General features: G+C 44.8%; 1 protein-coding gene across 1 annotated transcript; it reads left to right on the forward strand.

The window, feature by feature from the left end:
- Nucleotides 1–1724: 1724 nt before the first annotated feature.
- APOD (apolipoprotein D) lies at nt 1725–19845 on the forward strand. The gene is made up of 5 exons (XM_059388012.1): nt 1725–1834; nt 5959–6088; nt 11989–12110; nt 15511–15599; nt 19371–19845. Exons 2-5 carry the CDS (start codon nt 5966–5968, stop codon nt 19604–19606), a joined length of 570 nt encoding a protein of 189 aa, XP_059243995.1. The 5' UTR covers nt 1725–1834; nt 5959–5965; the 3' UTR covers nt 19607–19845.
- Nucleotides 19846–24856: the final 5011 nt, after the last annotated feature.

Below are 24856 nucleotides of genomic sequence, written 5' to 3' on the forward strand. Positions count from 1 at the left end.
TTCTTTCTTATTCATTTACTTTTAAGTAAGCTCCTTGCCCAAGTGGGGTTTAAACTAACAAACCTGAGATTAAGAGTCACAGGCTTTACAGACGGAGCCAGCCAGCAGCCAGGCGCACCCCAGCCCCAATTTTTTTAAAGTAATCTCTACATCCAACATAGGGCTGGAATTCACAACCCCTAGATCAAGAGTCACACACTTGGGGTGCCTGAGTGGCTCAGTGAGTTAAGCATCTGCCTTTGGCTGGGGTGATGATCTCAGGGTCGTGGGATCGAGCCACACATCGGGCTCTCTGCTCAGCAGGAAGCCTGCTTCCCCCTGTCTGCATCTCTGCCTACTTGTGATTTGTCTGTTAAATAAAAAAATAAATAAAATCTTAAAAAAAAAAAAAAAAAAGAGTCACACGCTCTACCAACCTAGCCAGCAAGGTGCCCCTCAGTAAATTCTTTGACTAGGTAGATCCCTTCCATTCAGTTTATTTACTGAGGGCTTACAAGGTCCTTGCACTGGGGGTGGGTATGGCAAGGAGTCAACGCACTTGTATTGCTCATATATAAGTGGGGAAACACAAGAAGCAAAAAAATACATCAAATCAGGGGTATAATTTCAGGTAAAGTTCTAACAAGGAGGCAAAGTGGTAGTGGGAAGAGTACTGTTTTTTAAAGGTCAGGAAATCCTTTTAAAGGAAGTGACATTTGAGCAAGGACATGGGAAGAGAGAGGGCAAGAGACAGCCTGAATGGAAGTCAGCATTTCTGTTCTTGAAAAGGTAAAGAACGGACTGAAGAAAACGCCGTCAGGGTCTGGTAGGTCAAGGATTCACTTTTGTTGTTCTTTATACGGCCTAGTGCTATAAATTTCTCTCTCTTGCTTAGAAATTGGAGAATGCGTTTCATCTAGGAATTGACGTCTCCTACAAAGATACTGTGTTATCACAGAGGCATAGAATCCAAGTCCTAAGATTCAAAGTTGCTAATTCCACTGAGAGAGGAGGCTCAGCCCCATCTCTGTGCAATGAGCATCTGAAATCCACTTCCACCCCAGGCAATAAGAGGCCACAGAGAATATGCAGCTGAGAGGGGCAGGAACGGTCCAGAGTGAGCAGCTGTGCAAGAAACCTTTGGCATTCTCAGCTCTCAGCCCCAGCTCTTTCCCAGCTGGGAACTCCTCCGCACCCCTAGCTCTGGCAGACACAGAAATGACAGTCTCTCCTTCACAGTGGGGAGACTGAGACTCAGAGAAGTGGTTGGCTTCCCCAGGATCACACAAAAAAAACATCTCTAATTCTTAACCTTCACCCTGTTGCCCGAACCACACAGTCCAGACCACGGACCTCATGGGATGGAATTCATGCTCTGTGTGGGGAAATGAGATTGTTGATTTTTCATTTACACAAAAATGAAAAATAAATACCAGATGCTCGAAAACATGTTGCAACTCATCTTCCTGGAACTTAAAAGTGCATTTCTGACTGAGAAAATTAAATTAGAAAATCCACACAGCAAAAAAGATGTTTTGAATGAAATGCACTTTGTCTTTCCCTCGCTCTCACATACATGCACACACACAGTATCTCATTGTTTCTTTTGCGGGGAGCAGCTGTGAAGGAAACTGGGGGAGGGAGATGGACAAAACATCCCATTTTTGTGTTTGGTACAGAGCTAAGCTTTTAGGCCAGCCTTCCTGAACTGGGCGGGGTGTGGCATGCATTAAAATGAAACATCAATGACTCTGTGAAGCTTATAAAACAGCTTGGGAGAAGCCAGTCAACAAGAGAAGGCATCCTAAATTGGCTGAGTTTGCATGTGGAGACTGCCTTCATCTTGACCAAAAAGGTACGTATTGTGGTTTTAATTTTCATTTATGATGAATGATGCTTATCCTAAAGACAGTCTTGGCTTTCTATGGCCCCTTTTCTGCTAACAATAGTAACTAACACGATGGAGGGTTTGTGCCTGCTGCTTTGCAAATTTGGTCTCATTTTTCCTCAAGCTCCCTTCCAAGGTAGATACTAACCACCCCATTTTCAGACGATGAAACCGAGGTTCAGCTATCCCAAACAACAAGTCAAGAGAAGACTGACAACAGATGCCGAACTGGGCTGCCAAACCCATGTTGACTCATCTCCGAGTCTTCTGCTTGCACTGGGCACACTCGTCTATGCTAGATAGACAATAGGAAAATTTTCCCTACACCAGTACTGTCCTGGATGGGTTCACGGGGACCTGTCATCCACTGGTGTGCTGCAACAAAATTAACTGAAAAGTGAACTGGAATTCATCCTGTGAATAGAAAATGCATTTAACAATGTGGTACAAAACTATTTTCCTGAGAAGACATGGTTTCTTGTTGGATTCAGCAGCTAAATGGGTTTTTTAGACCCACTGACTTGCGGAAATGTATTTTGTTTTATCACGTGAAATCTCAGAAGCCAGTCGTCTTTGGATCTGCAGATCTTTAAAATCAGGGACCAGGTCCTCAGTAATACGCAGGCATCAAGAAAACAGGCTCCTAGGAGACTTGGCCTAAGGAAGTTCTGGCTTCAGAGCTTAGCAGGAACTAACCTGGGCTCATTAACACCATTGGGTACAAAGAGAATGTCAGTGTGGGACCCTAACAGGTAGGGTATTGTGGCCATACGGGGTGGGGCCCATTCAACATACTGAGGCCCGGGCTTCTCCATGGGGAAGTTCAATGACTGTGAGTTTCAGTTCACAGAGTTAGTGCTGGCCCAGGGTGGGTGCACCATAACCTTAGTAGAATTCTTACTAAGTAATTGAATATTCAGTTAAAAGAGCATTTAAATTCTATTTATTTATTTATTTAAAGATTTATTTATTTATTTGACAGAGAGAGAGAGAGAGAGAGAGGGAGATCACAAGTAGGCAGAGAGGTAAGCAGGCTCCCCACTGAGCAGAGAGCCCAATGCAGAGCTCGATCCCAGGACCCTGAGACCATGACCTGAGCCAAAGGCAGAGGCTTAAACCACTGAGGCACCCAGGCACCCCTAAATTATAATTTGTAAAATATGTAAACTCCCCTCATTAAGACATTTCCCAATAGTATTTAGAAGATGATGCAAAAATATAGGTCACACATACCCAAGTTCACAGGTGTATGTTAATAATGTGATTTACCTTTGATCCAGAGGGAGGGCCTCAGGCCCATTGCTGAGAAGGTTCTTGGCCTTGCAAGGGCAAGAATTTGAGAGCAAGCTGTTTAGAGAAAGGGACAAAGATGTATTAAGTATAGGAGAAAGGAGCTACCTCACAAAATAGTAGTCCCCCCTTCCAGCTGACAAAGACACCCCTTTGCCTCTAATAAAGGGTCTTGTAAGTTTTTTTAATTAACCATATAGGGAGGGGCTCACTCTTTAATTTTGGGTTTTTCATTTACATTGAGTGGTGAGTTTTTCCATTGTTTTAGGATCGTGAAATTACCTGCAGGGAGCAATTTTAAGAATGTCTGACCTTTACTGCTTTTATTACCTGAGGTAATGGGGTCTTGAGGCCTCTGTGGGTCAGAACTTGTAACCCTTTTTATGACCTGCCGACTCCTGGTTAAGGGTTAGCCTAAAACCAAAATGGCTTCACTTTGTTCAACTTGTCTCCCAAGTCCTCTCCTCACTGCCTCCCCTTCAGAAGGTGCTGAAGAAGTGTGGAATGAGCTAGATTGGGAGGGGCCTGGAAAAGAAATTATGGATGCCATCAACCCTTACTCTCACAGAAAGTTTTAACCAGAGGAGTAAAACTCTTGCAAGGAGAGACATCTTTGGAAGAGATGCGAGCAACACTAAGAATTAGGCTTGCTCTGAAATCCTCCTACAGAGCTAAAGCACATGCTTCAGCCCCCAAGAGAACATCTTGTAATAAGAGATTTGTCAGAGTAAGACAGGGAACTGACTTTTGGTGTAGTTGTCACACGGTGAACTGAGGCTCATCAAGGTTACAGAGGTAGGTGTTTACTGAAAGTCACCACAGCTGGTGTGCAGAAGGAAACCTGTCTGAGGGTCGCTGCAGGATGGACAGCTGGCGATGGCCCCCGGAGTACCAGCTCTCTGCCCCTTCTGGCATTCAGCTTCCATCTGTACACTCGGGGGTTTGGGGAATGGGTAAAGGACCTCTCAAGTCCCGCCAGTTTGGGGGGCCCTGTAGAACGTGTGTAACGTGTGACCAGCCTTTGAGTTTGGATGTTCTGGCCAAGGCACAGAGAACTTGGAGCCTACTGAGGGCCAAGAGTAGAGGTCCGCAGTTTTAAGAATTTCTCAGAGATGGATGCAAATTTTTGTAAGGTCAGGCGATTCCCATCATCTCCCCAAAGGTTAAAATACAGATGTTGTTTACGTGGTGGAAGGAGCCGATGGGAGATGGATTCTCAGAGAAGGTGGGGTCCTACCCCAGACTTGGCTTGCTCAAGGGAGACTCAGCCACCACCCCGCCACCACCATCCCTGGCTGGCAGCTTTACACATTATGTAACTGTTCCTTTGGAAATGGAGCAGTGAAACCTCCAGAAGAAAAGCTATTGATTATTAAAGGTTATTTAGAGGTTTAACCATAATAAAGTGGTTATAATTATTCCTGTTATGACACATCCTTTTAAATGCTCAGATCTGAGAACATTTGGCTTCCATGGATTCAGTTTTCTTCATTGCAGGGAGAAAGGCAAAGAGCTAGAAATAGCTCCTGTGCAGCCACAGGCAAGGAGTCACACAAAAGAGGTCAGGGCAAGAAGAAGGGAAGGGAGCTTGGGCTGAAATGCCTGTTGCCAGCTACTGGTCCGCCTCTGGTTAAATGCACATTGATTTCCCTGTCTGTGCAACTAAAAGAATAAATAAAAATAAAAATAAATGCACATCTATGAAAAATATCCCCACGGGGTACCTGGGTGGCTCAATTGTAAGTGTCTGCCTTTAGCTCAGGTCATGGTCCCAGAGTCCTGGGATTGAATCCCTCATTGGGCTCCCTGCTGAGCAGGGAAGAAGCAGGGAGCCTGCTTCTCCCTCTCCCACCCCCCTTGCTTGTGTTCCCTCTCTCACTGTCTCTCTGTCAAATAAATAAAATTTTAAAGAAAGAAAGAAAGAAAGAAAAATATTCCCAACAGACGTCCAAAGAGAAATTCAGGAAACAATTATTTGTGTCTGCTTTTCATGGTAATAACAACTAGTTTATGAAGCATTTTCTCTATATCAGACACCACCTGAAATGCTCTCTCTATACATCTCATTTAATTCTCGCAAAACTTCCTGGAGTTGGTATGATTATTATTTCCACGTAATAGCCTGGAAAGCTCAAGTGTGAACTGGACACAGTTATACTTAGTATGTGGCAAAGCCTGCATTCGAACCCAGCTGGGGTGCTTTGGGGTCCCCAATACGCAGCTGCCTGTCAGGTCTCAGGCATACTTCTTGGTTGGTGAACAGCCCAGCAAGGCGGGGGGGGGGGGGGATGAGAGGCGGGCTGTTGATGAAGGAGGCATCTCTCTTATGAGTCTCCTAACACACCAAATGTCTGCTCGGTTTATGTTCATCTTTTTTCTCTCGTGCGGTTCCCTCGACAACTTCAACCTTTTCCTACCCCCACCCCACATCCTTTCTCTTCATTAACAAGTCTGGATTGTGCCTGACACTGCCAGGTCCTGGGGGTGCCTGTCCTTGAAAAATGCATAATTGTGAGGGAGCAGTTGGAAAATAAATCCAAGGAGCTCCAACACCAGGCAGAATGTGCTCTCCCAGGGGCTACAGAGTGTATGGAGAGGCTCCAGGGGGTGGAATGCCTCCCAGTGCCATTGAAGATGATGACCCAGGTGGCCTGCAGGGCGATTGCCAAAGGGTTCAGGGGGAGGTCTCCAGAGATGTCCCCAGAAATCCGGCCCCCCCCCCGCCGTATGACTGCATGTCCTCGGAAGCCCAGAACAACTCAAGCGGCTTTGTTTCTCCTAACTCCCGGTTCCCTTCACAGCCCCAAGATGGTGACCGCGCTGCTGTTGCTCTCCGCGCTGGCCAGCCTCTTCAGTGCGGCATCCGGACAAGCCTTCCATCTTGGGAAATGCCCGACTCCTCCAGTGCAGGAGAACTTTGATGTGAATAAGGTGTGGTAAAAGGCTAACCTCCTATCTGTTTTGCCTCCCGTTTGAATAAACATCTGCCAGGCTTCAGAGTTAGTATTCTGCTTTGAGTCCCACAGCTAACCTTGGGGTAGGTACTTATCCTCTTTGGGGATCCCCCAAAAGCAGACTCAGGCAAGAACTGGGGAGCAGAGAGTTTGAGGAGGATGATCCCAGGAAGCAATGTGGGTCTGTGGGGAAGCAGACAGAGAAGTAGAAGAGTAACTAAAGGTGCATTCCTCAACAGTAACACTGTTAACAAGAGGGTTCTGTCCTGCTGGGAATCCTCTAAGGAAATGTGTAGAATGCTCCTCAGATTGTCCCATGGAGGGGGTATGAGCCAGCTGTGGGCACTCTGGGGTGCTGGCAAGGTCTTCCGGCAAAGGGGGAGATGTGAGCTCAAGGTGGGCAGCTAGCAGCGTGTTCGTGGGAATTGTCCAGGTGGCAGAGGTGAACCCAGCTAGGCTGAGAGGACACGCCGTAGTTGATGGGCAGGCAGCAGCTACAGGGCTATTCTCCGTATTCTACGGATGAAGAAGCTCAATGTCAGACAGCTCATCACCGACCCAGGTCGCCCTGCTAATCCACGCAGAGGGGGGATTCAAGACCAGGCTTCGCCACAGTGCTGGGCACCCAGGAGTTCCTCCCGCAGGACCTAGAAGAGGACGGAACTTCCCCAAGAGGCTTTCTTGTTACCTGCACTAAAAAGATTCCAGTATAACCAGGTCCCCATATGTGGCTTTTCTTCCTGGGATCAGGCCCAGCCTTCCTGTGTATATATGTGCATATCTACAAGCCGGGAATAGGAGAAGGAGGCAGCTAGTGGAAACAGGAAAGGTTTCCATTGCTATGAACTCATGCCTAGAGTCTCGCTCTTAAGACATTTTCTCCTTAATAGAAAGTTTGGATCTTTTTTAAGAGCCAGGACTCATGATGGGCAATATTAAAATTGTTATCAGTCACTCACTCCTCAGTATGAATAAATGTTGGGACCTCTTGGGGTGGATTAGGTACAGGAGTGAGGGACGAGAGCTCAGAGCCTGCAGGTTGTGGGGAAGGAGCACCGTCTACAGAGTCACACAGGGGAGGTAGGAAGGACACATACAGTACAGTTTACATCGCTCACTCTATAACTGTTACAGGCTGGTCCCTTTATTCAGGCAACCCTGCTAAGCTATGGTAGATTTTCCAGAAAAAAATCCAGGGAATTTGAATTATATTTCTGTTTGGGGGTAAAAATCCAAAGACACTTTGATAATTATAATTGGACTATATTTACAAAAGTCCCTTGAGGCGTGAAGCGGGATGTTTAAGAAAGTTTTGCTGAAATATAATTCATATAACACATAATTCACCTGTTTAAAGTTCACTTTCTATTTTTTTGTATAATCGGAGTTATGAAACCATCACCACAATCAATTTTAGAATATTTTCATCATTCCTACCCACAAATAGTCACTCTCCATTTCCCACCCTCCTCCCAGCCCCAGGCAATCAGCTCTCCCTATGAATTTGCCTATTCTGGACATTTCATAGGGGCAGAATCATACAGTATGTGGTTTTTTTTAGACTGATTGCTTTCACGCAACATAATATTTTAAAAGTTCATCCATACTGTACTATGCATCTATACTTCAGCCCTTTTCATTGGCAAATAATATTCTCCTGCATGGATAATACCACATGTTATTTATCTGTTCATCCTTTGGGTTGTTTACACTTTTAAACTATTAGGAATAATGCTGCTACAAGCATTCATGTGTAAGATTTTTGTGTGCTTGTCTTTATGGGAGTTTTTTGGGTGGACATACATTTTCAGTTCTGGGCGTATAGCTGGAAGAATTGCTAGGTCATATGGTAACTCCACGTTAATCTTTTGAGAAACTGCCAGACTGTTTTCCAAAAGAGCTGCATCACCATTTTACATTCCCACCAGCAGTGTCTCACACCGATCTCTCCGTATCTTTGCTCACACTTGTTATCACATCTTTTGGATTATAGCCCTTAAAATTTTAGAGGGCACAAAGTGGTATCTCATTGTGGTTTTGATTTGTATTTCTCTGATGGTTAATGATGATGAGCATCTTTTCATGCATTTATTGTCCATTTGTATATCTTCTTTGGAGAAATGTCTGAGTCCTTTGCCCATCTTTTACTTGGGTTATTTATCTTTTAATTGTTGAGCTCTGAGAATTCTTTATACGTTTTAGATACAAGTCTCTTATCAGATATAGGATTTGCAAATATTTACCCCATCCTGTGGATTCTCTTTTCACTTTATCAATGTGTCCTTTGAAGCACAAAAGTTTTTAATATTAATGAGTTACAATTTATCTATTTTCTTCTTTTGTGGCTTGTGCTTTTGATTTCTAAAAAACTCATTACCTAATGCAAGGTTATGAAGATTAATTTCTATATTTTCTTAAAAGAGGTTTTTTTTTTTTTAGTTTTAATCATTACATTTAAGTTTGCGGTCCATTTTAAGTTAAACTTTGTATATAGGATGATCTAGAAGTCCAACTTTATTATTTTGGATATTCAGTTGTCACAGAACTTTTTGTTGACAAGACTATTCTTCCATCGAATAATCTTGGCATCCTTGTTGAAAATCAATTGGCTATATATGTAAGAGTTTATTTTTTGGACTTTCAATTCTATTATATTGTTATATATATCCATCTTTATGCTAGTGCTATACAGTATTGATTACTATAGCTTTGTAGTAAGTTTTGAAATTAGAATATATGAGGCCTCCAACTTTGTTCTTCTGGCTAGTCTGAATCCTTTTCATTTCCATATGAATTTCAGGATCTGGTTGTCAATTTCTGTAAAAAAGCAGAGTTGTTTTTTGTTTTGTTTTGTTTTTATGGGCCCAACATGTTTCCACTGTGCTTCTCTCTTGTTTTGTTTTTATAAAGACTGCACTGAATCTAAATCAATCTGGAGAACATTGTCATCTTAACAATTTTAAGCCTTCTAGTCCCTGAACATAGATTATCTTTCCATTTATTTAGGTCTTCTTTCCTTTCTTTCAACAACATTTTATATTTTTCAGAGTATAAGTTTTGCGTTTCTTTGGTTAAATTTATTCCTAAGTATTTTATTTGTTTGATACTATTGTAAGTGGAATTTTAATAACTTATAGAGGGTTCATTGTAAGTGTAGAAACCCGTTTGCTTTCTATATATTGATATAGTATCCTTTAACCTTGCTGATTTCATTCATCAGTTCCTATAGTTCTTGTGTGTGTGGATTCCTTGGGATTTTCTATTACAAAATCATGCTATCTGAAAATACAGATAGTTTTACTTCTATCTTTTCCAGGATTCTTTTTTCATTTCTTTCCTTTTTTTTTTTTTTTTTTTTGAAAGTGAGAATGAGAGAGAGAGAGCAGGTGGTGGGAAGGGGGGGGGGGGGCTTGCACAGGAGCAGGGAGGGGCAGAGGGGCAGGGAGAGAGAGGATCCCAAGTAGGCTCCCCAATCAGTGTGGAGACCAATGCAGGGCTCAGTCTCTCAATTTCCAAGATCATGATCTGAGCCAAAATCAAGAGCTGGAAGCCAAACAGACCGAGCCTGCAGGCGCCTCTCCAGAATTCTTTTTAAACATTGCTCTCTCCTTATGCGGTTAGAGAAGCAGACCCAAAACCATGAAACGGCTTTCAGAAAAATACTATGAAATTATAAAGAAGCATGACATGAAAAGGAATCTTCAACCTCCGAGTTGCCTCTTTACTGGAAAATCACGCTTCCTCGGTTTTAATTGTGGAGCCCTGAACTCATCTTAACAATAATAGAACTCTTTTAAATGCTTTGTATAAAATGGAGCTTTTTTTGAGGATGCCGAGGTAACCAAATGGTCTTTCATCTTATTTTTCGGTGCTTTAAGTGAATGTTGATTTCAGTGGTTTAATGGAAAGATGTGCTTTCATAAATGAGTGGAACATTGATGTCACAAACAGGAGTATAGATTTGAGCAAAGAGCCATGTGACTGGCGTAATACTGCCCCCTGTTGGCAGGACACTCTCAGTTCAAAGCCTGACTCCATTGAAGGTGAGTGCATCTCCGATTTTTCCCTTGTTGGGTAATAAATTTCTAAAATCTTTTGATTAGTATTTTGACTAAGTAAATATATTCATATGGTTCAAAATTCTAAGTGTACCAAAGAACATTCTATGAAAAGCTTTATTCCTTCCCACCTCAGTTTGCCTCTCTAGTAGCAACCAGTATAAACAGTTCACTGTGTGTCTTTTGGGAGATAATGTTTACGTCCACAAATACATACATACCTGCAGTAGGCAGAACGATGTCCACACCCAGATCCCTGGAACCTGTGGATATGCTACTTTCCATGGAAAGGGGAATTGTGTTGATGTGATTAAAGTTCTAGACTTGGAGATGGCAAGAGTGGCCTGGATTATCCAGTGAGCCCAGTCTAATCACTGAAAACAGAGAATCTTCCCCAGCTGTGGTCAGAAAGATGCAGTGCGATAAGGATGTCCCCTGCTTTTGCTTGGCCCTGAAGATGGAGGAAGGAGTTCACCAACCAAGGAATGTGGGTGGCCTCTAGAACTTGGACAAGGCAAGAAGACAGAGTTCTCTAGAGTCTCTAGAAAGGAACACAGCCTTGCCAACACCTTGATATTAACCAAGCTCCCTTGATGTACAGAACTGTGAGACCACAAATTCATGTTGTGAGCTTGTGGTAACTTGTTTGTTATAGCAGGGACAGAAAATGAATGTAATTGGGGCCTGGGGGGCTCAGTTGGTTGAGCATCTGCTTCGGCTCAGGTCCTGATCTCAGGGTCCTGGGATGGAGCCCCACATCAGGATCCCTGCTCAGCAGGGAGTCTGCTTCTCCTTCTCCCTCTGCCCCCATTCATGCTTGCGCTCTCTCTCGCACTCTCTCTCTAGTGCTCGCTCTCTCTCAAAATAAGTAAATAAAATCTTTAAAAAAATGAATATAATAACCTTTCCCCCCATTTTTCCATGTGCTCTATTTTTCACCCAGCTCTTTTTTCATTGAATGTATCTTGGAGTAATTGTATATGACTCCTTTAAGAAAAGGAGTATAACATTCCATTGCATGGATGTGCCATCATTTATGGACCCCATTCCCTACTAATGCTCACTTAGACTCTAGTTTCCTGTGTTTCGTTCTTAAAAACAGTACTGCAGCAAATAACCTCATATATGCACTGTATGTATTTTCAGTTTTGCTAGATAATTCCACATTGCCCCCCCATGGAGGTTGTAAATTGGAGCAGTCTCCATGCAAGACGGTGCATGGACACAAGAAAACACCTGTCTCCCCTCACCCACAGTCACACACTTCCTTTAATGCTGTCTCTGTACATGAAGTTATAAACTGAGACCAAGCCCCCAGGGAAGAATGATATCAGTCTCCTAAATCCTGATCACCTGCCAAAAGCCTTTGTGACCAGTTCCCTCTCCAGGGTCAAATGAGGAGAATTCTGCCAATCCTGGAGTTCCAGTTCCCCACAGGAACATATCTGATTTTGCACACAATTCAGAGATGCCTCATAGAATCACAAAATATTTGAGATGGCACCTTACATCATCTGAACTGCTCCCTCTCTTTTACAGAGTCTAGAATTTCACATAGATTTTGGCTGGAGGGGCCACTGACAACATATCTAAATAAAAAGCACTTGAGGAATAAAATGCAGCATTCGACAAACACCTGCACATCTGATTCACTTACTCTCCTTTGAATCAATATCTGGCTCAGTTGCTGTTGGGAACAATGCAGCCCATTTTGCTTGGTTTCCCAGGAAAGGGCTCTGCTCTAAAAGACAACAATAGGGAGAGTTTGCAGGTCCCCAGAGAACCACAGAGTTTTCTCTGTCTGTTGTTATCTCTGCAGTATCTTGGACGATGGTATGAAATTGAGAAGATCCCAGTGAGCTTTGAGAAGGGAAGTTGCATCCAGGCCAACTACTCGTTAATGGAAAACGGAAACATCAAAGTGGTAAACCAGGAGTTGAGGTGAGTGGCTGTGGTTTCAAAAGCAGCACAGTCCTGGAGCCAGCCACCAGAGAGCTGTCCTGGGGTGACTGGGTGTCCTTGCAGTCTAGTTCAAAGGGGATGCCATTGCGGCTGGGTATGCACTGCCTGTTCACAGCAGGTCCTGAGATGATGACTCTTGGCAAGCGGAATGGCGGGGCATGGCGGGTAGGGGGGGAGGTGCGAGGAACTACTCATTTATTTGTAAGACCACTGGCAGAGCATTTTACTGTATTGTGTACTTACTCTATTGTGTACTCCCTGTATTATGTACCTGTTGTATATGTACTCCCCAGGAAAGGCACTTGGGACTCAATGGGACCCCAAACAGTAGGGTTCCCACTTTAATTGTGAAATAGATACTCAGTAGAGGACAAGGGGAGGAATGTTCTCATCTGATCTCCCAAACCAAGAGAGAAACCCTTGTACATTATCTACTGACAGAGGACATTCAACTCTGCTTGAATCCTTCCAGGAATGGATAGCTCGTTGCCTTCCATGACATTTTATTCCATCTCCAGACAACTTTGACTATTAGATACAGACATAAACCTCTGGGTTTTGTGACAGGAAAGCTTAGAAAAGTATTCTTTTTTATTACTGGGAGCTTCTAATGGATTTCTATTTGATACAAAAATTCATACTTTAGAAAGCAAATGTAAACTTTAAAAGAGCCCCAGAAAAAGTTCCTACCTTCCACAACAAAAATAAGAGCAACAATAAATAGTGACAGATATTAAGCACTTCCTTTGTTCAAGGCACTATTTTGTACACACCTGTACACATGTGGACCTATATGTATGTATATGTAAATGAGTGTGCATATTCATTTCATCCCCATAGCGACCCTGAGGTAGATGCTGTTATTAACCTCATTTTTCTAGAAGAGGAAACTGAGGTACAGAGAGGTCAAGTAATTTCCCAAGGGCCACACAGCTTGTAAGTAACACCACGGAAATTTAAGAAGTGAAATGAGGAAGAGGACAGAGGACACATGAAAGGAAGGCTGGGGATGAAGGGTTGTCCTTCCTGTTCCCTACAGGATCTGAGAACAGTGTCAACTCCAAAAAAACAACCACAACCCAGCCTGGAAGTTACTAGGGCTTCGTGTGGCTATCCTACTATCCACTAAGCTTCCTGTGTGCCAAGATACCGGGGGAGGGGGGTGACTCCTGGCCCTGCGTACATACAAGAGTGAGAGTCTTACTCTTAAGGGCCTATAAAGAGAAAACCAGCTTATTTCAGAGCCCAGGAAAGGCTCCAGGAATTGGGAGGCAGGCAGCCATCTAAAGTTGCAGTGATTTCATTTCAAATATTTTGTCCCATTCTGTGACCAAGAGTCAGGCCATGACACAGATCCCAAACCTCTTTCACCTCTCCTTCGGAGCTGGCGGGGAGTCGTCTGGAACCGTATCCTGAGTATTAGGTTGCTTAGCCTGCAGGGTCACGTCTGTTTAAGATTCAAGGGCACACAGAGAAAGGTTTGCTAGTTCAGGAGAGGGGAACGGTTTTCCTCTCAGGAGTACTGTCAAATGGGCAGAGAGGCACAGCATGGAGTCTGAGCAAAGTACTCTTAGCCAGGGTCGGAGAACCTGAGGGCCAGGGCAGCTGGCACAGGGCTGGGAGCTGAAGGGTTCAGGCTGGGGAATTAGGCTGCCCAGTTTCAAATCCTGGTTCTGCCAGATACTGACAATGGGATCTTCAGTGATTTATGCTCATTCTCTAAGCCTCCGTTTCCTCTCTGTAAAATGGCGATAATCATAAAACTTCCCTCCCTTAGGGCTTTGTGAGCTTTGGGTGAGATAACACGTGCAAATCACTTAGAACAGTGTTTGGTGTGGTCTAATCATTTAATAAATACTGCTGCCTCCCTTGAAAAAGACATGTGTGTTTTTCCCATGATCAAACTGTGAGCTTATGATCAGAGAATTTTTTTTGGAAACTGTTCTGGACAAAGCATAAATGATGAAGGAAAGGGGAGGAGTCTGTTGAGAAGAGGCTGGTTTGTTGCTAAGCAACCATATGCAGATGGAAACGGACCTTCTTCTTGTCTTCCCAGTGGAGTTCCAGGCGACAGCTCAGGGTCTGGTCTCCAGCCCTACTTGAGGACAGACATCCAGCAGCATATCCAACAGCATCAGAGTACCTCTGCCTTCCTTCCTTACCTGTTTCTTGTCTGGTTTCTGGACATCAACACTAAACATAGCCTACTGACTTTCTTTATTTGATAGAGAGTGAGAGAGATCACAAGTAGGCAGAACAGCACACAGAGAGGGGGCAGGGGAGGGGGGTAAGCAGGCTCCCTGCTGAGCAGAGAGCCCAGCCCATGGCTGGATCCCAGGACCCTGAGATCATGACCTGAGCCAAAGGCAGAGGCTTAAACCACTGAGGCACCTGGGCGCCCCTCCTACTGACTTTCTAACACACGCTACTCCTCTAGTTTTAGTTTGCCCCTTGAGGAGAGACAAATGGGCTCCTCATCCTTCAGTGTCCTCAAAGAGCCCTGTGATATGTGAGCACCTTCCTTCAGTCTATCCCCAGGCCTTTTCCCGCTCCCCCAGGTCCCCAAGGTCATGGCCAGTTACCCGGAAATGGAGCCAGCTCCCTTCAAAAGAGTGAAAGTACTTCATCCAATCTGAGACCATCACTTCAGAAACACCACCATTTTATAAAACACTAAGAAAGAAATGACACTGCCAATTGTAAGTGGAAGGTGGCACTCGTTGTGAGATGGGCATTTCTTCTCATTCAACATCTCTGAGAATCACAAATGTTTTCTCTTTGCCTGCTGTACCTGGCCAGGGTCAAAACCTCCCACACTCAGTCAGAAGCCTGCTGGGCTGGATAGGGGTCTTGGAGCTCAGGTGAATGAATGCCTTTATGGGACAGATGTCACTGAGACCCCAAGAGCAGGGAAAGCTTGCAGATCTCCAGACTTCCAGCAGTCCTCATTTTTTTTGTTTGTTTGTTTGTTTGTTTTTTTCCTTTGGCTCTTTCTTGTTTCTAAAGAAGCTAATCTTCTTAGTGTGTTGGGTTGTTTCATTTGTTTGTTTTTTCCTTCTCTTTTACTCCCTCCCTCTGGAGCCTGAGAATGGGAAATGGCCTTGCAGGACCCAAAAAATAGCCCTAAAGGGCAAAGGCCTAACATGTTATCCAGTCCTGGAGCATTTCAGTTCTTGTTTCTTATCACTCCAAGGCCATTTGCTTCCGCCTGGTGTGAGACAGTGACAAAGGAGAAGGGACAGAGCCTTCCTAACCAGCAATCACATTCTTGCCGCCCTGGTCCTTAGTGTCACACATCTTGCCTTTCACTGATTTTTGGCTTCCCATGAGTTAAGGTTTTTCATTGTTTTGTTTTTTTTTTTGTTTTAACGCATTGCAGATCTGATGGAACTGTGAATCAAATCGAAGGCGAAGCCACCCAGGGCAACCTTACAGAGCCTGCCAAGCTGGGAGTTAAGTTTTTCTGGTGTAAGTATTCACTTCCCTTGGGAGGTTTCAGGGATAAGAGATACACAAACGGAAAGCTAGAGCCTTTTCTACCTCACATGAGAAGTTAGAGCCCTGGGTGGGAACACTCCTGTCACATCTGGGTGTCACCTGTCATGACTTAATACATAATTATTTGTTGAGCACCGGCTACATGCAGCTCAGGGCTAGGCACCAAAGATACAATGATGAGCCAGACAGAGCTGGGCTTCTCCCTGAGGGACTTAAACCCCAGTGTGGATACTGACAAGTACATAGGCGATTTACTATTAAAAACTACCACGTTTCCCTAGAGGAAGCACAGAGAACAGCACACAGGGTCTGAGCAGTAGGATAACCAATCCCGCCTTTCCCACTTCCCACCTCTCCCACCCCCCCAGGAAACAGAGGCTGGAAACATTACTGGTTAGTAATAGTTAATAATGGTGTTCTTAGCAGAACAATTTATATGCACAGAAGCTTGACAGCAAGAGATAACAGTGAAGGCAAATCTGAGCCCCAGCTCTGTCTGCCACTTTCTGGCCACACTGTGGGTTTCTCTGAGGGATATTTGATCATGGGCATGTGCCCTCTGAGCTCTGGGCTCATGGAGGAATGGACACGGGCAACAGAGAAAACACCAAATACTAGTTTTACTGTTGATAGAGACACATGGGAGAAGGCAGGTCAGAAATGTGAGATTTCTTAATTCCCAGTGTGCTCGAAGTTCCCTCTCCCCACCCAAGTGGCGGATACTGAAGTCACAGCTGCAAGAGGAATCACTACCTCCCACCCCCCATCAAGCCCGTAGAGGGGAGCAGAGAGGACACTCTTATTTTATACACCAAGATAGGAACGCTGGGAGATGAAAACTGTTCTTCCTGCACATGTGACCATAGGCAGATATCGTCACCTCTGTGCCCAGTGTCGCAAAGGTAAATGAGATGGCAAATGCTCCGTAAACGGAAGGGGCTTTGTACATGTCAGTTTCTCTTGTTTATATCACAAATAAGAAAGTCCAGGGACGCCTGGGTGGCTCAGTTGGTTAAGCAGCTGCCTTCGGCTCAGGTCATGATCCCAGCGTCCTGGGATCGAGTCCCACATCGGGCTCCTTGCTCGGCAGGGAGCCTGCTTCTCCCTCTGCCTCTGCCTGCCATTCTGTCTGCCTGTGCTCGCTCTCTCCCACTCTCTCTCTGATAAATAAATAAAATCTTTAAAAAAAAAAAAAAAAAAAGAAAGTCCAAGTGCAGAAGAGCTAGATGATGGAGGCAAGGTCACTGGACTAATTAGAGGCAGACTTGGGACCAAAACATAGGACCCCAAACTCTCAATTGAGGGGTGGGGATAGGAGGCAAGGCCAAATATTATGGGCATGACCTTACAAAAGAAGCCTGGAACAGGAGCTGGAAGAGGCAGGAGCTCCTGGCAGGGCAAGCAGAGGAGGAGGAGATGTATTCTGGTGGAGGATCAGATGTTTGCACTGGGTCTTCCAGGTTGTGTGGGGGATTATGGGAAAGGCTGTCCCAAGTGCAAGAATGGCAAGAGGAAAGGCCTGCAGAGAGAAGCCCAGAGGATGGGCAGATACGTGGAGCACAAGACAAGACTGGGTAGAGCCTCAAAAGTCATGTTCCTGGGTTGAAGTGCCTCCCAGAAGCAGTAGGAGGCTGTCAGAGTTCTCTAATACAGAATCATGGAAATTTGCTGAGAAGAAACATCTGGGTAAATGGGTCTTGAGATCTAGACCCTGGGGGAGGAAGACAGCATGTGAACTCCTGGCTGTGTGCAGGTGGGGCATGAGGCCATCACCAAAAGAGGTTGGAAGAACATTTCCTCCAGACAGCTCAGGGTTGCAGAGTCCAGCTGGGAACACACAAAGCAGTGGAAAGTCACAGATAGCAGATATGTGACAAATACGAGCTTCTCATGGGGAGCCCAGCAGGCAGGCACCAACAGGGCTAGAAAGGTAAGTCAGAAACCGCACTCAGTGTGGGCCCCGTAGCCTTGTACAGGCTTCTATCCATCAGGCATCCTCCAAGTGTCCTTCCTTTTTCATATTTATAAAACAGGTAGAAAGTCAGACAGAGGAGGGACCTTGCTGGGTTGTCATCTGGATTGGCCCTCTTGTATTATACTGATGACCAGCTGGGTCTTTGACGCCCAGCCAAGCTCTAACCTCTCACACACTGCCTCCTTTGTCCAGCTTCTCATGGTCATTCACGAGTGTTGAGATATGGTTTGGCTTGGCAAACGGGGATTATTTTGGAGTGGAGGAGGTGGGATGCTTGAAACCCAGGAAAGCAAACCACCCATGATGGGATATGTGTCGAAATCTTTTGTTCTTATGGGGTCAGCTCACAGCTTTCTGCATTTGGGTTCATATTCCACTTAACTTTAACAAGGTAGGCTATGACTTTTCCTTGCCTTGGACTGCGGTGTGGAGGTTAAGTTAATAGAGGAAGTTTCTGGATTCAGATGGAGAAGGTAAATCTTCCCTCTTTTTCCATAAGGACCCATTAATGCTGAAATTTTGATACTAGGCAGATGTCATTCAATGAATCCTTGTAGGCCCTTTGTGAGAGTTTTTAACCTGTTATCACCTGATTTACCATATTCTTAAGAACAGAGGAACTTTTGAAGATCACACAAAAAGAACAACAAATCAACATTAGTCCTTAATTCCTTCCCCAGGCAGTTTCTAAAGGAAGCGGGGAAGTACAGACCTGGAAAGCCTGGGGCCCCTGACCTCACATTCTCTTTTCTTCTAAAGATTTTTTAAAATTTATTTGTGGGGGGGGGGGGTGCAGAGAGCGCACATAAGCAGAGGGAGCTGCAGAGGGACAAGGAGACTTCCCGATGAGCAGGGAGCCTGATGTCGGACTCCATCCCAGGACCCTGAAATCGTGAACTGAGCCACCCGGGCATCCCCTGACTTCACATTCTTGACTCCACTTATCTAAGTGGTGCCTCCATTTGTACTAGTGCTCAGTCAGCCTATTAGTCTAGGGTGTCCAACAAAATTCCCTATGAACCGTCACCAATCTGCTGCCAGGGAGGGAGGATCCAGAATGATGGCTCTGAGCTCGGGCTGCAGACTGGAATCACTGGGGGAGACTTCAGGAGTTCCAGTCACCTCCACATCAGGATGTGGGCAGGCCTGAAGGTGGTGGCCTAGGATTTTTTAAAGCTCCCATAAGATTCCCACATGAATTCAGAGTTAAGAAGCACTAATGTAGGGCGCCTGGGTGGTTCAGTGGGTTAAGCCGCTGCCTTCGGCTCAGGTCATGATCTCAGGGTCCTGGGATCGAGTCCCGCATCGGGCTCTCTGCTCAGGGAGTCTGCTTCCTCCTCTCTCTCTCTCTGCCTTCCTCTCTGCCTACTTGTGATCTCTCTCGGTCAAATAAATAAATAAACTCTTTAAAAAAAAAAAAAAAGAAGAAGAAGCACTAATGTAGGGCGCCTGGGTGGCTCAGTGGGTTAAGCCGCTGCCTTAGGCTCAGGTCGTGATCTCAGGGTCCTGGGATCGAGTTCTGCATCGGGCTCTCTGCTCAGCAGGGAGCCTGCTTCCTCCTCTCTCTCTCTCTGCCTGCCTTTGCCTGCTTGTGATCTCTCTCTGTCAAATGAATAAATAAGTAAATAAATAAGAAAAAAGATTAAAAAAAAAAAAGAAAAAGAAGCACTAATGTAGAAGAACTAGGACCCTGACTTCCTGGGTCCTGGAGAGGAAGGTTCCTCTTGCCCTGTTCCCGCTTAACACTGCCCTTCTCTGGTTCTCAGTGATGCCATCGGCTCCATACTGGGTTCTGGCCACCGACTACGAGAACTACGCCCTCGTGTACTCCTGCACCACAATCGTCTGGCTTTTTCACATGGATCATGTTTGGATCTTGGGAAGAAACCCTTATCTCCCTCCAGAAACTGTGACCTATCTAAAAGATATCCTGACCTCTAATGACATTGACATTGAGAAAATGACTATCACTGATCAAGTGAATTGCCCTGAGTCACTGTGAGAGGCTCGAGGGAACCTGCATTACTTCCTGTTACTTCTTTTGCTTTGCTCCCCACCCCCATAAAGATAAAGACAAACGCACCACCGCAAACCATTGCAAACACCAAGAAGGGAAATTTGACAGCAGAAACCCATGCAGAGAAAGTCAAGGAGAGTTGGCCCAAACACTTAGCCATGCACCAGTCTGTGACCTTGCCAGTCTAATAATAAACTTGTTGCTGACCTGCTGTGCTCACAGTAGATTCTGAATTGGTTATTGTGGGGTTTTCATTATAAGCTTATGTTTGGAGATCCCTGAACAGTTCTGCTGAAAGAAACGAAGCAGTCACAGTTTAAAGGTAACAATCCTGTTTCTGGAAGGGGACAGCTGGTGGCAAAGGCCAGTGGTGGGTGGCCTGAATCCAAGTGTCCCCATCTTGCAGTGGGCATTCCTTTAGGGGGGAATCACTTCTGTTTTTTGAGTCTCTGACAGGCAGTCTCTTTGAAGTATTTATTTTCTCATCAGGAGGTCCTCAGAGTCAGGCTAAATTAGGGGGCCATCTTGGAGTCTGTGCAGGGGAGAATCAATAAGAGAGAAGACTATGGGGATTTTTGTTTTTTAAGAAAATACTTTTTGGGTGTCTTTCATTCAACTGATATTTACTGAAGCCCAGCTGTATTCCAGGCATTGAACCCTTGTCATCCCACAGAAACTCCCAGTCTAGCGAGGGAGACTGACAAGTATAGATGCATGTATAATCCAAGCTGAGGTGTGCAAAGGTAGCACCACATGGAGGGAACCGTGGGGAGCTCTGGGAGAGTCTCAGTCCCTGCAAGACATAGGCGCCCATGGGGTCTCACAGTCATAGCGCTGGGTGTCCCAACTTCAGAGAATTGGGAATCACCTTGAGGTTTTGTTTTTTTGGGGTTTTGTTTCTTTGTTTATTTTTACATCATGACTTTTAAAATAAGAAAGGTCTCAGAATTCTTCCCCTGCAATTTCACTTAGTTCACATAGCATTTGTAATCTACTAATGCTTTGGGAAATGAAGACAAAATTAAGCCATCTGATGAGAGTTTTGCTTTTTCAGCATGAACATAAGGTATGAATTTCCTTGAGCACTGGAAACTATTAATGCTTTCTATTTGTTTTAAAAGATTTTATTTATTTATTTGACAGAGATCACAAGTAGGCAGAGGCAGGCAGAGAGAGAGGAAGGGAAGCAGGCTCCCTGCTGAGCAGAGAGCCCAATGCGGGGCTCGATCCTGGGACCCTGGGACCTCATGACCCGAGCCGAAGGCAGAGGCTTTAACCCACTGAGCCACCCAGGCGCCCTTAATGCTTTCTATTAAATGTCACAAGAATCCCAAGCATCTTTTTTTTTTTTTTTTTTGACAGAGAGATCACAAGTAGGCAGAGGCAGGCAGAGATAGAGGGGGAAGTAGGCTCCCCACTGAGCAGAGAGCCCCATGTGGGGCTCAATTCCAGGACCCTGAGATCATGACCTGAGCCAAAGGCAGCAGCTTAACCCACTGAGCCACCCGGGCGCCCAAGAATCCCAAGCATCTCAAAGATACAATTTTTTCTCTTTCTAAATAAATAGGACCTCAGATTGCAGGTTCCAGTTTGACATTCCTAAGGTCTGAAAACTACCAGGCAAGAAGGTGGTAAGGGGGAGGTAGGTACTGAAGGAGAAGACCTCTCCCCAGCTCTGCCTGCCATTGTGCCCTGTGCTTTATCCTACCGATCCTACCGAGGTAGGTACTGAAGGAGAAGACCTCTCCCCAGCTCTGCCTGCCATTGTGCCCTGTGCTTTATCCTACCGACCAGAGAGCTCTTGGCTCCTCTTCTCAAATACTATTATCCCTGAGAGTGTTACCGACCTCTTAACTCATGGTACAAGATAAGGTGTGACTGCATTCCTCTTTACACCTATTTGGCAACATCAAAGACCATGAAGGTGACTGAAGTTAGGTACCTTTTACAGTGTCTGGCCTGATACAGAACCTCAAAGGGCATTGGGAATGAGTTACTGGCTGCGTGTGTAGATGGATGGACTGCAGTTTCCTAGTAAAGGAAAGGGGACCTGTGAAACAGATATCAGGGGTGACGAAGCCACAGAAAAACTTTCTCGGGTAATCCAGAGGGAGGTATGCGGCCATCAAGTAGCAAAAGAATACATGGGGAAAAGAACAGAAAAATCTAGAAGGGAGAGGAAAGGAAGAGAAGTGAGGAAAACAGCAAAAGAGAGACAGTAGTAGAGAATAATCCCCATGAACTATGATGGGCTCTAACAGTCATCAACATCTCACCAGTCTGGTTTCGGCTACCTCCCCAGGACCCCCAATATTTTTCCTAGAGGATTTGAAGCAAATCCCAGATATCACATCCTCTTATTTTGGCCTATAACTGCCTATGTACAAATCTCTAGCAAATATAGGTACTTTTTAAACAAAAAAATGTAAGGTTACGTCTTATATCCTGAGGGTGCTCAGAGAATGCCATTTCAATGGGATTGGAAGATTATATAATCCAGATGAAAAGGAAGAAGGATGCACAAAAATGTCCATTAGTTTTAGTGGTAGCAGCCCCCAAACCAAAAGGAGCTAAACAGAAGCTAACCCTACCAGCAGTGGGACGGGATCATAAATGCTAGACCCTGACTTCACGTGCATTCATTAAAGTTCCTAGTTACGAAGACAAGGCAGCCACCAGAGAGCTGGGGCCTGCCGGGCCACACGCAGTGCTTGGGGTGGGGGGGTGGCGTCCCTGCACGTGGCCTTGCTCCCTGCAGAGCTGGTGTCTGGAACCGAGATGTATCCGCCTGGACTAGTGATGGCCAGGCCACAGGCTGAGAAGAAACCTCTGAGTCTTGTGGCCTAACTGGATGGAAAAGATAAATGAGGTCCATCACATCAGGATCTGGCTTTAAGAGATCTGGAGAGGGACGCCTGGGTGGCTCAGTTGGTTAAGCAGCTGCCTTCGGCTCGGGTCATGATCCCAGCGTCCTGGGATCGAGTCCCACATCGGGCTCCTTGCTCCACAGGGAGCCTGCTTCTCCCTCTGACTCTTCCTTCCACTCTGTCTACCTGTGCTCGCTCTCACTCACTCTCTCTCTGACAAATAAATAAATAAAATCTTTAAAAAAAAATAAAAAAAATAAATTAAAAAAAAAAGAGATCTGGAGAGAGGATGATTGAAAATTCTGGAACCGTGAGGTCACGTTTGGGGTGCTCGTTGTTGGTGTTGCACAACTGAAGTTTACAAGGGTGTGGAACAGAAACGCGGGGATGAGCCGAGACCCCACCCAAGACAGAGATGAGCAGAGACCCCACCCAAACAAAGCAGCTCCCTAGCTGATGGCTTACTGTGTCCTGGCTCCAGTTCCCATGGAGCTTAACTGTCTTAGTTTTCCATCCTAGAATTTGTGCAAGATTAGCCACACACACACACACACACACACACACACACACATCTTCTTTTTTTTTGAGGTAATTTAGCTTAACTGAGTGTTCCTTGCAACCAAAATAGCACTAAGACAAAAGTGTTCACATTATAATGTTGAGTGAAAAAAAGAATGTACCATTGTATCTATGCTATACTTATAGTTACATGGAATGAAGGCATAAAATCAAGGACTAAAAGTGAACAGAGAAACTGAAAGCAATTAATGTGTTAGGGTGCTGGCATTACAAGGTGATCTTCCCCTTTGCTAATTTTTGCTATAGATATTTGTACTGTAGGCCTTAAAACTTTAGACCCTAAGACTTCCTTCTAGTTCAACCTGACCCTCTGGGAAGTCGAGCACCAAGCAAGAAAGAAGCTTTTTCTTCTAGTAACTACCTCAGACTTGCAGCCCTTTCTGGATTGTTCTCCCATCCCACCATAATCCCAATGTTTGAAATGGTGATTTATTCTGTGAATATAGGATGTGTTGTTAAAGCAATCTTTATTTACTACCAACAAGGTCCTCTGCATGCTTCTAGGAGACATGAAGGAGGCTCTCAAGTAATTTAGAAAGTTTTTATTTGATTGTTGTCTAAATATCATGTAATTTTATAAAGATTTCCCCCAAAAAACAATCACTTTCACTTTGATAATATGACAAACTTTTAAAATTTTTAAATATCTGAGGGGTTTTGTTTAAGATTTATTTTATCTTTGAGAGAGAGAGTGTGTGTGTATGGTGGGTGGGGGACAGCAGAGGGAGAGGGAGAGAGAGAATCCCAAAGCAGACTCCTCTCTGAGTGCAGAACCTCTCAGTCTCACCACTCTGGGGCTCAGTCTCACAACTCTGAGATTATGACCTGAGCCAAAATCAAGAGTCAGATGCTTAACTGACCGAGCCACCCAGGTACCCCATGTTTTGTTTTGTTTTTTTAAGCAGGCTCCACACCTAGCATGGAGCAAAGAAACTGAAAGCAATTAATGTGTTAGGGTGCTGGCATCAGCAAGAATCAGACACTTAACCAACTGAGCTAACCAGGCACCCCTAAATATTTGTTAAATATGATCAACTTTTTAAAAATGTTTATTGAAATTCAATTAATTAACATATAGTATTAGTTTCAGATGTAGAGTTTATGATTCATCAGTTGTCTGTAACACCCAGTACTCATTACATCACGTGCCCTCCTTAAGGCCCATCACCCACTTACCCCTTCCCCCCAACCCACTTCCCCTCCAGCAATCCTCAGTTTGTTTCCTATGATTAAGAGTCTCCGGAAACAATAGATGTTGGCGAGGATGTGGAGAAAGGGGAACCCTCCTACACTGTTGGTGGGAACGCAAGCTGGTACAGTCACTCTGGAAAACAGTATGGAGATTCCTCAAAAGGTTGAAAATAGAGCTACCCTATGACCCAGCAACTGCACTACTGGGTATTTACACCAAAGATAAAATGTAGTAATTTGAAGTGGCTTCTTGACCCCACTGTTTTTCACAGCAATGTCCACAAGAGCCATACTATGGAAAGAGCCCAGATGCCCATTAACTAATGAATGGATAAAGAAGATGTGGTGTATATATACAATGGAATATTATTCAGCCACCAAAAAAAAAAAAAGAAAGAAAGAAATCTTGCCATTTGCAATGACATGGATGGAACTAGAGGGCATTATGCTAAGTGAAATAAGTCAATCAGAGAAAGACAATTACCGTATGATCTCTCTGATATGAAGAATTTGAGAGGCAGGGTAGGGGGTCGTGGAGGGTAGGGAGGGGAAAAATGAAAGAAGATAGGACCGAGGAGGGAGACAAACCATAAGAGAC

This window comes from Mustela nigripes, chromosome 2 (assembly GCF_022355385.1).
Source record: "Mustela nigripes isolate SB6536 chromosome 2, MUSNIG.SB6536, whole genome shotgun sequence".
Taxonomy (NCBI): domain Eukaryota; kingdom Metazoa; phylum Chordata; class Mammalia; order Carnivora; family Mustelidae; genus Mustela; species Mustela nigripes.